The following is a 14,990-nucleotide window of genomic DNA, read 5'->3' as shown; positions in this document are numbered from 1 at the left end:
CAGGCGATTTTAAGTAAAGGAGCCACCTTGTGCAGCAATAATGCTGCATTCTGTCAAGGTGGCTCTTTTATTTAGGGTACCTTCCACCGCAGAAATAATCTTTTTTAAAATTGGTCAGACATACCTGATATTTGACAGGGGGGAAGGTCTTTCCCCATCTGACCGAGGCGCCTCACATCCATCACTCATGTCTTCTGGCGTTGTTTGCTCCGCCTCTTCATGTTTCTTTTCAAATCCTGGCGCCTGCGCTGTAGTATGTATTCTGGGGCATGCGCAGTGACCGCTGCCTGACCTCTCTCATGACTTCCTGGCCTTCCTATCGCGCCTGCGTGGACGTGTGGCCAGAGATCCCGCCCCGCAGTCGCTTATGATTTAATCACACTGCGGAGCTGGGAATCTTGGGTATGAGAGACGCAGATAACTACTGCGCATGCCCAAGATTCCCAGCCCTGCAGTGTGAATAAATCATAAGCGAGTGCGGGGCGGGATCTCTGGCCGCGCGATAGGAAGGCCTGGAAGTCATGAGAGAGGATGGGCAGCGGTCACTGCGCATGCCCCAGAATACATACTGCAGCGCAGGCAACCAGGATTTGAAAAGAAAAATGAAGAGGCGGAGCAAACAACGCCGGAAGACATGACTGATGGATGTGAGGCGTCTCGGTCAGATGGGGAAAGCCCTGCCCCCCCTGTCAAATATCAGGTATGTCTGACCAGTTTTAAAAAAGATTATTTCTGCGGTGGAAGGTACCCTAAATAAAAGAGCCACCTTGACAGAATGCAGCATTAGTGCTGCACAAGGTGGCTCTTTTACTGAAAATCGACCTGGAGGGGGTGACAGGTTCCCTTTAATGTCACCACCTTCTCCATTGTCTACGTCAGCTTGCATCAGACTGTAGTTGAATGGCGTCAGAGTGAAGTCCAATGTGTCACACGCACCCATAGACTTGTACGGGTGATCCAAATTCCGAAGTCACTCGCCGCATGCTGCAAATTTCAAACCTATTTGGACTGAAGAAAATAACGCAGATCTGCTCTGCCCCATAGTATAACATTGGGCTGAGTGCTATCTGATAAAACGTCACACAGCACTCTGCTGTATACGCCAGTGTGAGCGAGCCCTCGCTGCGCCAAACAAGTTCTCGTCTGCCTCCATCAATAGAAAAGAGAATTGGAGGAGAAGTAATGAGAATGTGTTTGGCAAATCACAAAGTTATGGTTACGTAACATCTGCCTGCACCGCCTGGTAAAGCCGAAACCCAACATTACACTCTGTTAGTGTTCAGCAAGCTGCACTGCTAACAACGTGCACTGGGTGGAAAACCCCTTTAACAATGTTGGAGTATGGGCTGAGTGTATAAATAATATGTAGTGACGTTAGGTCCTCCTGCAACTAGAGAAGGCATTGAAGACGTCTTTATTATGATTCCCCCTTACAAAACCAAAAATTGCCAGCGGGGTCACGGGGCATAGGCGCAGTCACAGAATGCTGCATCTCCCAACTTTTAAAGACAAAGTCATTTTTCACCTATTGAACTCCCTTATTGTTCTCACCTACAAGCTGTACAGAGAAGGCTGCATGGATGATACATTTCTTTACTATGTAAGAATAGCGATTTGCATGTGGGCTGCTTTGGTTTGTGTGCCAGGGATGATTTTCAGTCCCGGTCCAGCCCTGAAGACAGGTTATTACACTTGGGGTTATTTAGTTTGGAAAATCGAAGGCTTAGGGGTGATCTTATTACAATGTATAAATATATGCGGGGACAGTGCAAAGACCTTTCTAATGATCTTTTTACTCTTAGACCTGTGACGGTGACAGGGGGCATCCTCTACGTCTGGAGGAAAGAAGGTTTAAGCATACTCACAGACTCGGATTCTTTACTGTAAGAGCAGTGAGACTATGGAACTCTCTGCCATATGAGGTTGTAAGGAGTGATTCCCTACTAAAATTTAAGAAGGGACTGGATGCCTTTCTTGAAAAGTATAATATTACAGGGTATATACACTAGTTTCCTTGATAGGGCGTTGATCCAGGGAACTAGTCTGATTGCCGTATGTGGAGTCGGGAAGGAATTTTTTTCCCCAATGTGGAGCTGTTTGCCACATGGGGTCTTTTTGCCTTCCTCTGGGTCAACATGTTAGGGCAGGTTAGGATAGGCTATGGGTTGAACTAGATGGACTTAGGCTCGCTTCAGACTAGCCTTCAGGAGGGCTGCGGATGGCAGCCACTTCCTCCTTCTTTACTCCGTGATGCTCCGCGTACTGCCACATGCGTCAAGCGTTTCCCTGCGTCCCTATCTTTAACATTGGGTACGCAGGGACGTGCGTTGTATGCGGATGCAGTTGTGCGGGGTGGAAGTCATTGTTTTTGGGCTAGGTGGCTGCAATTTGTATAGGGCAGTATGGATGCCAGGAACACGGGAATACCGTGGTTAGCCCGGCAATGAGATGTTGAAAACATTGCCGTAATGCAGAGTATCAGGTGAAAAAAGTGAAGCATTATGCACTCAAGGCTATCTTTTTAATGCATGGAAATCAGTGGTCATCCAACTGATACTGAGGGAAGCAAAAGCCCCCTCCCCCCTCCAATTTATTGATTGGGTAAATTGAACTCGTGCAAGGTAAATCTTTCCAAACACACTACAGTATAAAGACAGATACACCTTTAGGAAACATTCTCCAACGATTTGTCAAACCAAATATCCGCCTACGCATAAAGTATGTGTTTGTAAGAAATGAGCTGCATAATAATACACTGCTGCACTGCACTGATTGGCTAAATTCATAGTTCATAGCGCCATCTACTGGCAATGTGACAGTATAACATGTCAGCACAATCAAAAAAACAAACAAAAAAATTAACTATCCACTAATATACAGTGTCTTAAAGTCTTCATAACACGTGAACTTTTCCGCCTTTTTCACGTTACCCCAAAAACATAATTGTATTTTATTTGGATTTTGTGTGATATATCAACACAAAGTAGCAAGTATTTGTGAAATGTAAAAGGAAAAGATACGTTTTTAAAATGATTTTTTTAAAAAAAACATAAATTTGAAAATGGTGACGTATATTTGTATTTAGACTCCCAAAGTTAATACTTTGTAAGACCACCTTTCGCTGCAATTACTGCTGCAAGTGTTTGGGGGTCTATCTCTACCAGCTTTGCACATCTGGAGGCTGAACATGTTTCCATTCTTCTTTGCACACTCGCTCTAGCTTGGAGAGATGGGATGGAGGTGTCTGTGAACAACAAATTTCAGGTTTTTCCACGGATTCTCAATGGGCTTTAGGTCTGGACAGTGACTGGGCTGTTCACACACATGAGCATGCTCTGAGCTAAACCATGAGTAGGCAATTGATTTTCCCGAGGGGCCACATGAGAGACCTTGACTGTTGTGGAGGGCCGAACCAATAGGCTGAAATTAATTCTGCTGAATATTAATATTAACATATCAATTATAATAATTTTATATTAATTGTATCACTTAATGTTGAGCAGAAGTAAGTATGCTGACCCCCCTATATACCACGAGCCCACTCACAGACCCTATATACGGTATGAATCCGCACATAGACCCCTACATACAGTATGAGCCCCCACATAGCCTCCTATATACAGTATTATTCCTCATATAGCCCTCTATATACAGTATGGGCCCCCACAGTCCCCTATATATAATATCACTCCCCTACATAGCCCCCTATATATAGTATGAGCCCCCATATATACCCTCTATATACAGTATGAGCCCCTACATAGCCCTATATGTACAGTATTATCCTCCTTATAGCCCCTATATACAGTATGAGTCACCACACAGTCCCCCTATATACAGATTCACTCATCTACATAGTCCCCTACATACAGTATGAGCCCCCACATAGAACCTCTATATACAGTATGAGGACCCACATAGCCCCCTATATACACTATTATCCCCATGTAGCCCCTATATACAGTATGAGCCCACACACAGTCCCCCTGTATACAGTATCACTCCCCCACATAGACCCCTACATACAGTATGAGCCCCCACATAGCCTCCTATATACAGTATTATTCCTCATATAGCCCTCTATATACAGTATGGGCCCACCCACAGTCCCCTATATACAATATCACTCCCCTACATAGCCCCCTATATATAGTATAAGCCCCCAATAGACCCTCTATATACAGTATGAGCCCCTACATAGCCCTCTATGTACAGTATTATCCTCCTTATAGCCCCTATATACAGTGTGAGTCACCACACAGTCCCCCTATATACAGATTCACTCATCTACATAGTCCCCTACATACAGTATGAGCCCCCACATAGAACCTCTATATACAGTATGAGGACCCACATAGCCCCCTATATACACTATTATCCCCATGTAGCCCCTATATACAGTATGAGCCCACACACAGTCCCCCTGTATACAGTATCACTCCCCCACATAGACCCCTACATACAGTATGAGCCCCCACATAGCCTCCTATATACAGTATTATTCCTCATATAGCCCTCTATATACAGTATGGGCCCACCCACAGTCCCCTATATACAATATCACTCCCATACATAGCCCTCTATATATAGTATGAGCCCCCATATAGACCCTCTATATACAGTATGAGCCCCTACATAGCCCTCTTTGTACAGTATTATCCTCCTTATAGCCCATATATACAGTATGAGCCACCACACAGTCCCCCTATATACAGATTCACTCATCTACATAGTCCCCTACATACAGTATGAGCCCCCACATAGGACCTCTATATACAGTATGAGGACTCACATATCCCCCTATATACACTATTATCCCCGTGTAACCCTTATATACAGTATGAGCCCACACACAGTCCCCCTGTATACAGTATCACTCCCCCACATAGCCCCTATATACAGTATGAGACCCAATATAGCCCCTATGTACAGTATGCTGCCTGCAAAGTCCACATATATACAGTGCCAATAAATAAAGTAGCACTCTGTAGCGCTACAGCAGGTAAGCATGAAATATATGACATTTGTATTGCATTACTGCTCTAGATAATAGGAAAAAATGGAGATACTTACTGTAGCACATCAATTGGACAATTCATACAGGCCCAGCAGACAATGACAAGGCGAACTCCTGTTGCTGACAACCTACCCTAATGTGAATCCTCTCCTAGGCAGAAGACTCCATTTATATGGGAAGGTAGAACCCTGCTATAATTAAAACCGACACATGCTGATGAGTGGAGTGCTCCAACAGAGAGCCTATGTGTACATATCAAAAGACTGACCATCACATCCAACAGAAAACTGGTGTGTACATAGGTGTATCTATCGGCCCACGGACCGAGCACTCCACCCATCAGCCCATGGCAGCTTTGATTGCATCAGGATCCTGCCTACCCATATAAAGGTAGTGTTCTGCCTAGGAGAGGATTCACATTAGGTTAGGTTCTCAGCAACAGGAGATCGCCTAGTCGTTGGCTGCTGGGCCTGCATGAATTGGCCACATTATGTACTAAGTATCTCCACTTTTCCTATTTTAAGAATCATAGAATCATAGAATCGTAGAGTTGGAAGGGACCTCCTGGGCCATCTGGTCCAACCCCCTGCTCAAAGCAGGATTCGCTAAATCAACCCAGTTAGATGTCTGTCCAGCCTCTGTTTGAAGACTTCCATTGAAGGAGAACTCACCACTTCTCGTGGCAGCCTGTTCCACTCATTGATCACTCTGTCAAAAAGTTTTTTCTAATATCTAATCTGTGTCTCCTCCCATTCAGCTTCATCCCATTGCTTCTAGTCTTTCCTTGTGCAAATGAGAATAAAGTTGATCCTTCTACAATGTGACAGCCCTTTAGATATTTGTAGACAGCTATTAAGTCTCCTCTCAGTCTTCTCTTTTGCAAACTAAACATTCCCAAATCCTGCAACCTTTCCTCATAAGACAGGGTTTGCAGACCGGTCACCATTCTGGTCGCTCTTTTCTGAACTTGCTCCAGTTTGTTGATGTCTTTTTTAAAATGTGGTGCCCAAAACTGGACACAATATTCCAGATGAGGTCTGACCAAAGAGGAGTAGAGGGAAATAATTACTTCACGTGATCTAGACTGTATGCTTCTGTTAATACATCCTAGAATTGCATTTGCCTTTTTTGCTGCTGCATCACACTGTTGACTCATATTCAGTCTGTGATCTATTAGTATAGCCAAGTCTTTTTCACATGTGCTGTCACTTAGCCCTATTCCTCCCATTCTATATATGCTTTTTTCATTTTTATTGCCCAGATGTAGTACTTTGCATTTCTCCCTGTTAAAAACCATTCTGTTAGTTGCTGCCCACTTCTCCAGTTTATTTAAATCTTTTTGAATCCTCTCTCTCTCTTCTCTAGTATTAGCTATCCCTCCTAGCTTTGTGTCATCAGCAAATTTAATCAGTTTACCCTCAATTCCTTCATCTAAATCGTTGATAAAGATGTTGAACAATACAGGGCCCAGGACAGAGCCCTGTGGTACCCCACTTGAGACATTCTTCCAACTGGATGTGCAGCCATTTACGACCACTCTTTGGGTCCGATCACTAAGCCAGTTATGAATCCACCTAACAGTTGCCTTGTCCATTCCATACTTAGTCATTTTTTCAATAAGGATTGTATGAGAGACTTTGTCAAATGCTTTGCTGAAGTCAAGATATACTATATCTACAGCATTTCCTTGATCCACCCAATCAGTAATACCGTCATAGAAGGAAATTAAATTAGTCTGACATGACTTATTAGTTACAAACCCATGCTGACTCTGTTTAATCACTTCATTCTTATCCAGGTATTGACATACATGTTGTTTAATAATTTGTTCAAAGATCTTTCCTGGTATAGAAGTCAGACTCACCGGCCTATAGTTGCCTGGGTCCACCTTCTTCCCCTTTTTGAAGATAGGAACAACATTTGCTCTTCTCCAGTCTTCTGGCACTTCTCCTGTTCTCCAAGAATTTTCAAAGATTATGGAGAGGGGTTCAAAAATTTCTTCTGCTATCTCCTTCAGTACTCTGGGGTGTAATTCATCTGGACCTGGAGACTTGAATTCATTTAGGTTAGCTAAGTGTTTCCTCACTATCTTTCTGTTTATAGATATCCTGGATTCTTCTATTCCCTTAATAGGACAGTGAATAACAGTTGATGTTACATTTCCTTTCTGAGAGAAAACAGATGCAAAATAGGAATTTAAAAGTTCAGCCTTCTCAACATCCTGTCTTACCATTTCATCATTTTCATCCTGTAAAAATCCTATAGCATCTTTGACTTTTCTTTTACTTTTGACATATCCCCAAAATCCTTTATTATTGCTTTTGACATCTCTTGCAAGCCTCAATTCATTTTCAGCTTTAGATAATCTGATTTGTGCCCTGCAGGTTCTGCAGACAGCATTATATTCTTCTTTAGATATGCCTCCCTCTTTCCATTTTATAAACATTTTTTTCTTCCTTTTTAGCATGTGCTTAAGTTCTGTGTTCATCCATCCTGGTTTCCTTAAATGCTTCCTATTCTTCCCTCTTTTCGGAATTGTTAACAACTGTGCTTTGAGAATTTCATTTTTCAAGATTTCCCATCCTTCCTGGACATTTTTGTCTTTAAGGATATCCAGCCATTGGATCCCTCCAATTCTCTTTCTGAATCCCTTAAAATCTGCCTTTCTGAAATCTAACCTTGACGTCTGAGTCTTCACAGGTCTTCCGCCTCTAGTTATCCAAAATTCTAAAATAGCATGGTCGCTACCTCCTAGGGTCCCAGCCACTTTTACCTCCTCAACCATTTCCTCCCTGTTTATAAGGATTAGATCCAAGGTAGCAGTTCCCCTTGTTTTCTCCTTTACCTTTTGGAAGATAAAGTTGTCAGCAAGAGAGGATTAGAATTTCCTTGACCTGTTAGTTTTGCCTGAGAGAGATTCCCAACAAATGTCTGGATAGTTGAAATCTCCCATGACAACTATGTCATATTTTTTGGAGAACTTGGCCATTTGATGCATAAAGAGTTCATCCATATCTTCAGCTTGCACAGGCGGCCTGTAGTAAATGCCTACAATGGTGTCCTTTCCATTGTTCTGTCCTTGTATTCTTACCCAAACAGTTTCCACAGAACTCCCAGTCTCTGAAGCTTCAATCTCTGTGCAGATATACGCATTTCTAACATACAATGCGACACCCCCTACAGCAGCAATGCAAATCAAATTTCGTATATTTCATGTTTACATGCTACAGCGCTGCAGAGTGCTACTTTATTTGTTAGTTCAGTATAGAGATGGCCACTCTTAGTTTCCATCTGTACACATCAGTTTTCTGTTTCGAAGTGATGGCCAGTTTGTGTTACTTATACCCATACCCATACTGTATATACAGTATGAGCCCTCTACATAGCCCCCTATATACAGGGAGCCCCACATAATCCCCTTATATACAGTATGAGCCCCCATATAGCCTCTCTATACACAGTGAGAGCATCCACATAGCCCCTTATATACAGTATGAGCTCCCACATAGCCTTCCCGTACACATGAGCCTTCACACAGCCACCTATATACAGTGTGAGCCCCCACATAGCCCCTATATACAGTATGAGTGCAGTGCAGCGTATGGGCCACCCTTTTCAGCCCTTTTACTGTTTCAGTATCCGACCAAACAGGAACAGCCAAAGTGCCAGATGTAGCGTGTGGGCCGCATTTTACCCAGGTCTGATCATTCTAAACCATTCCATTATGGCTGTCGCAGTATGTTTAGGGTTATCGTCCAGCTGGAAAGAGAACGTGCGTGCGCCCCATTGTCAAGTCTTTTGCAGCCTCTAACAGATTTCCTCCAGTATTGCCCTGTATTTAGTTCCATCCATCTCCCCATCAACTCTGACCAGTGTCCCTGCTGGAGAAAAGCATCCGCACTGCATGATGTTGCCACCACCATGTTTGATGGTGGGATGATGTTTTCAAGGTGATGTGCAGTTTTAGTTTTCCGCCACACATAGCGTCTTGTATTTAGCCCAAATAGTTCTACTGTGGTGGTATCTGACCCTACCTTTTGTGGAATTCCCACTGTCCAGATGCACTGTATTCTGTATCATTTCAGCATTGAGTCCTATATTCTTCTAGGCTAATCTGTATCTCTGGAGAAAGTCTAAACTGAGAACGAAACATCATATATATCACTGTGGATGGCAAATAAATCATTTTTTTCTACATCAATTGAGTGCCGAGTTCTTCATAGATATTACACGATGTCCCGGGCTCCTACTTGTGCGCCTGCTGTCAGGAGAACCATGCTGTACTACTTCTGAAGGTAATTCAGTACTCAGGATTATAGTTAGGGGTATCAGACTACCGGGGGGGGGGGGGGGGGGGGGAGTTAATACAAATGCAAGTCACAATGTTCAAATGTTTATTTTTAAAATAATTAGATAACCCTGCATCATTTCCCTGACACTTCACAAATACTTGCTTCTTTGTGTCAATATATAACATGAAATCCCAATAAAATACATTTAAGTTTCTGGATGTAACGTGAAAAAAATGTGGAAAAGTTCCAGGGGTGTGAATACTTTTTCAAGGCAATGTATTGTAATTTATTTTTATAGCTCCCAATGAGGAATAGGATTTGACTTTCAGAGCGGAAATAAAATCCAATGACTACACTACGAACTTAGGAATAATGAATTTGAGAGAGATATGAGCCAAATATAGTAAGTTCTCAGACACACGCCGGCGGCATTAGATCCTGTCAGTCACATACAGCTGTGGTAGATTTGTAGTAGTCTCATGGTACACATTGTTCCTATTCACTGACAGAAGAGACAGTGTATTACACTGGTTTTATTCATTATTTTCACTATTTACATATGTGTGACTAGATCCATAACCTGGTAACGTGTGTGTGCCATACAGGTCATATGTGTAGCTACAGGATATTATACAGTATACAGTGTCCAGGGTTAAATACTGGTTCAGACCTGACTAATCACATCAGAGCCCGCATGAGCCAATAGCAAGAGACGTAAGACCTAACCAATCAACGAGTGCGTTCCACAGAACCCGGAAGTGAGTGTACATGTGTGCAGATGCAGAACTGTGTGCAGGTCTTTATATAAGAGTGTGTGCCGGATACTGTATAGGACTGCGTGTGGTGCGCGGGGCGTTCTATAGGACTGCGTGTGGTGCGCGGGGCGTTCTATAGGACTGCGTGTGGTGCGCGGGGCGTTCTATAGGACTGCGTGCGGTGCGCGGGGCGTTCTATAGGACTGCGTGCGGTGCGCGGGGCGTTCTATAGGACTGCGTGCGGTGCGCGGGGCGTTCTATAGGACTGCGTGCGGTGCGCGGGGCGTTCTATAGGACTGCGTGGGGTGCGTGGGGCGTTCTATAGGACTGCGTGCGGTGCGCGGGGCGTTCTATAGGACTGCGTGCGGTGCGCGGGGCGTTCTATAGGACTGCGTGCGGTGCGCGGGGCGTTCTATAGGACTGCGTGCGGTGCGCGGGGCGTTCTATAGGACTGCGTGCGGTGCGCGGGGCGTTCTATAGGACTGCGTGCGGTGCGTTCTATAGGACTGCGTGCGGTGCGCGGGGCGTTCTATAGGACTGCGTGGGGTGCGCGGGGCGTTCTATAGGACTGCGTGCGGTGCGCGGGGCGTTCTATAGGACTGCGTGCGGTGCGCGGGGCGTTCTATAGGACTGCGTGCGGTGCGCGGGGCGTTCTATAGGACTGCGTGCGGTGCGCGGGGCGTTCTATAGGACTGCGTGCGGGGCGTTCTATAGGACTGCGTGCGGGGCGTTCTATAGGACTGCGTGCGGTGCGTTCTATAGGACTGCGTGCGGTGCGTTCTATAGGACTGCGTGCGGTGCGTTCTATAGGACTGCGTGCGGTGCGTTCTATAGGACTGCGTGCGGTGCGTTCTATAGGACTGCGTGCGGTGCGTTCTATAGGACTGCGTGCGGTGCGTTCTATAGGACTGCGTGCGGTGCGTTCTATAGGACTGCGTGCGGTGCGCGGGGCGGCGCGTAGGACTGCGTGCGGTGCGCGGGGCGGCGCGTAGGACTGCGTGCGGTGCGCGGGGCGGCGCGTAGGACTGTGTGCTCTCTACCTGCAGTCTCGGTGCAGTGTTTGCAGCCTTATGATGTGTTGGCATCAGTAGTGCAGTGTATGAGGCTGCTGCACACAGGTCATGGCTCTGCCAGCAATTCAGGGCACCGGGTACCAGTTCCGTAGGATCCTGAGTTACTTCCCCCAGGACATCAGCCTCGCCTTTGCCTATGGATCTGCTGTCTTCAAGCAGATTGGCGCATCACAGATCAATGCGAAGGTAAGAGGGTGAAATGGCAAGTAATGTCGATTATTGTATAGTCTGGGATACTCTCATATTGTGTGGATAATATTACAGATTGACGTATAGAAACACTGGGCCAGATTTTGATTAAAGGGAACCTGTCAGCGGGATTGTGCTCAGTAACCTACAGACAGTGTCAGGTTGGCGCCATTATACTGACTACAGTGATACCTGGTGATGAAATCCGTTTAATGGTTGTTTAATCTTTATTTGTAGTTTTCAGTTAGAGATTCTGGTGCTTCTGGGTGGCCTGTGGGGTGGGGGAGTGGTGGGTCTTTATGTAATATTCTGCTTTCATATGCATGTTTATGGGCTTATGACAGGTTACTGATCCTTCAGTGACCTGCCTCCTGTTTTACATAATGCATAGAATATTGTGGGGTTAGAAAAAAAAAAAAAGTAAATTCAGCAAAATGGCGCCGGCAGCAGCGCCTGCGCAATAGCATTTATCGCATAATGCATATAATATTGTTGGGTAAGAAAAAATATTTAACTTAAGCAAAATGGCGGCACATGTGCAGTAGCATCTATCGCATTCTGATAGATGCTACTGTGCAAACGCCTGAGCCATTTTGCTGCAGCCTCGTGTTGTTTTTTTTTTTTGTTTTTTTTTTTTGTTTTTTTTTTTCTCTCTATAAAAATAGATGCTACTGAACATGCGCCGGCACAATTTTGCTGAAATTAATTTAATTTTTTTTTCTCTGACAATGGGGAAAAAGTTTTGAAAATATCTTTTAAGTGATGTAGAATAGGTTGGTGCTATATAAGTAGTAAAAGAAAATGAATAATAATCTTAAAGGGGTTATTCAATACTGGACAACCCATTATTTATGAGCACAAGGCGCTGCGGGGGGGATGATATTCAACTCCTGTATTGGTTCTGCACCTATGTATTCAGCATTGCATACCCCACCATCCTCTGGGCATCAACACACAGCTGTGGCATAACATGGTCACAGCGCTGTATTTGGCGGCCCTGGCACTGTGATTTACAGCCGCATCTGCAGTGCTGTGAGCGGAGGGAGGGATTTTTAGTTATATAGTTTACTACTAGCGATGAGTGAACATACTGGGGAAAAGGTGTTATCTGAGCATGCTCATGTACTAACCGAGAGTCTTTGGCTTGCTCGAATAATATGTTTAAGTCCATGTGGCTGCATGTCTCACAGCTGTTTGACAGCCCCAATACATGCAGGGACTACCTATTTGTTAGACAATCCCTACATGTGCTGCGGCTTTTTAACAGCTGTGAGAAATGCAGCAACAGGGACTCAAACTTATTTTTCGGACACTACAAAGACACTCGGTTAGTACATGAGCAAACATGCTCAGATAACACCTTATTCAAGCACATTCACTCATCACTCTTTACTGCCCGTTACCTAAGTTACTGGCTGAACATGTTCAGTGCTTTGAAGCTCTTTCCTGCAGAGCTTGTAAGCGCTCCTCCAAAGTAAGCCGGATTGCTAGAGCACGCTGTTGGCTCTTGATCCCTGCCAGCTTCTGCGCTTCTCCGATGCTGCAGAGGAAAAGCCGCCTCCCATAGCAGCATTACAGAGTGCACAATTTGGGTCAGTGGTGCAACCATGTAGCTGCTCTGAACTGTCAATCATGCAGGAAGCCGGAAGGGTGGGATGTGCTGCGCTGCTGTTCACGAAGATGAGAACAGCCTTTTGGGTATTTTAATGATGGCCACATTCAAATTAGCCCAAGAGACTGGAGCAGGTCTGTGGGCGGACCTGCCACAGCTCAGTCTGCAGTTCCATGAAGCGAATCTGTGGATTCTATCCCAAATATATATCCTTTTTATTCTTTTTTTTTTTTTTTTTTTTTTACACGTGAATGTATCCTAACAGTACAGTTTGTTTTTTTTCTGCAATATTCCCTAAAAGAAACATATCCCATGGTATGAAGAATATGACATTTTATATATCTCCATATTAATAACAATGACCCTGGTGATTTGTTTCCCCCTAGAATATGGTGGACTTCGTGTTTGCAGTTGATGACCCCGTCACGTGGCATACGATGAACCTGATGCAGAACCGAAGTCACTACTCCGTGCTGAAATATCTGGGGCCAAAGAACATTAGTAACATACAGGACAAGTATGGCGCTGGGGTGTACTATAACACGCTGGTGCCGTGTGACGGGAAGGTGCGTGTACTGTGTGATGTATCTCTTAGGCCATGTTCACACACGTTCAGTATTTGGTCAGTATTTTACATCAGTATTTGTAAGCCAAAACCAGGAGTGGGTGATAAACCCAGAAGTGGTGACGAGTTTCTATTACACTTTTCCTCTGATTGTTCCACGCCTGATTTTGGCTTATAAATACTGATGTAAAATACTGACCAAATATTGAACGTGTGAACATGGCCTAAAAGTAGAAACGCATAGATTATCATTATGTGAAAATGTTCCTGGTTTGCATCTTTCTCCATTATAACAACATTTCAAAATTTGAGTACAAAGAGGAAAAACTTGTGAGGTTTCTTTGTAAAAACTGCTGAGGAGGAAATGGTTATACCAGAAAACAAAGCGGAATATGTACATAGTTTAAAAATATCTGAAGACGTGATCCATCCACTCTGCCATTATATAATGTAATTGATCTGACATCTCTCTCCGCCAGGTAATAAAGTATGGGATTGTCAGCACTGATACCCTTGTTGAAGATTTGCTGCATTGGAGAACTCTGTACATTGCCGGCCGCTTACACAAACCCGTAAGTAACCGCTGATCGCTACACCATGAAATAAAAGCAGCTGTGTTATATAGAGTTCATTGGAGTAATATATGGCTGTTTAACGCCTCTAGTGTTTAAGGGGGTTTCTTCTTTTGGAAAAGTCGCACCTCAAACGTTTCAGGGGGCGACTGTGTTTTAGGTTGAGCAGTGACGTCACAACTACAGCGCACATCACCGCTGCTGACAGTCACTGAGCTTAGCGGTTCACGTCATCCACATCGGCTGAGCTCAGTGATTGGCTGCAGCTGTAGTCGTGGTGCCAGTCTTGCAGAGCATGGATTCGGTGGACTGCCGACCCTGGATTTGGGGTAAGAGGTTGGCTTTTCCTGAAGAGGAAAACCCCTGTAAGCTGCTGTTTGTCCAAACGTAGCAGAAAGTCTGCTGTGGACTCTGGTGATGACACAGCAAAATCCGCATGGGTCTTGTATGTAGTTTTCTGCAGATTTCACGCCTGTACTATAAAAGAGCAAGAATTTGCTTCATTTCTGCAACCTGATGAGCACATACCAGTTGTGTCGCTAATTCAGCATTACAAATTCACGTCAGATGATGGGACAAAGCCAGGGCTGTGGAGTCGGAGTCGTGGAGTCGGAGTTAGTTTTGGTTGGAGTCGGTAGAAATGTACCGACTCCGGCTTTAAAAAAAAAATGTATTAATATTTCATAATTGAACTTTCATATGAATTTTATAAATGTTACTCAAATATATGTTCTATCAAACTATGAACAACAGTGATAAGCAGTTCTGCTGGAGATAGAGACATTTCTTACTTCTTGTGTGTCACTGTTCTCCACTGCCCTTATCTAATCTTATACTTGGTTAACCTCATGCTGCCCCAACCCCCCTACTTACAATGTATGAAACTGAAAGTGAAAATGTGTTGCAAATTCTTAG

The 14,990-nt window shown here is 44.3% G+C and overlaps 1 protein-coding gene across 3 annotated transcripts in view; it reads left to right on the top strand.

The window, feature by feature from the left end:
- The first annotated feature begins 9,971 nt into the window (after positions 1-9,971).
- The window catches only part of TAMM41 (TAM41 mitochondrial translocator assembly and maintenance homolog), a 40,103-nt gene continuing 35,084 nt past the window's right edge, over positions 9,972-14,990 (top strand). The window contains exons 1-3 of one of the 3 annotated variants that reach the window (XM_073574248.1): positions 9,972-10,067; positions 13,325-13,504; positions 13,983-14,075. In XM_073574248.1, coding sequence (XP_073430349.1) covers positions 13,328-13,504; positions 13,983-14,075 — 270 coding nt within the window. In that variant the 5' untranslated portion in view covers positions 9,972-10,067; positions 13,325-13,327. Of the gene's footprint in view, positions 10,068-10,830; positions 11,324-13,324; positions 13,505-13,982; positions 14,076-14,990 lie in introns of those variants that run through there. The other 2 variants (XM_073574246.1, XM_073574247.1) reach the window with 2 other exon arrangements.

Source organism: Dendrobates tinctorius, unplaced genomic scaffold, assembly GCF_039654945.1.
Source record: "Dendrobates tinctorius isolate UK_male_01 unplaced genomic scaffold, ASM3965494v1 ptg000038l, whole genome shotgun sequence".
In the NCBI taxonomy this organism is placed as follows: Eukaryota; Metazoa; Chordata; class Amphibia; order Anura; family Dendrobatidae; genus Dendrobates; species Dendrobates tinctorius.
The sequence above is the reverse complement of the archived record's forward strand: the minus strand, read 5'-3'. Positions and strand labels throughout refer to the sequence as shown.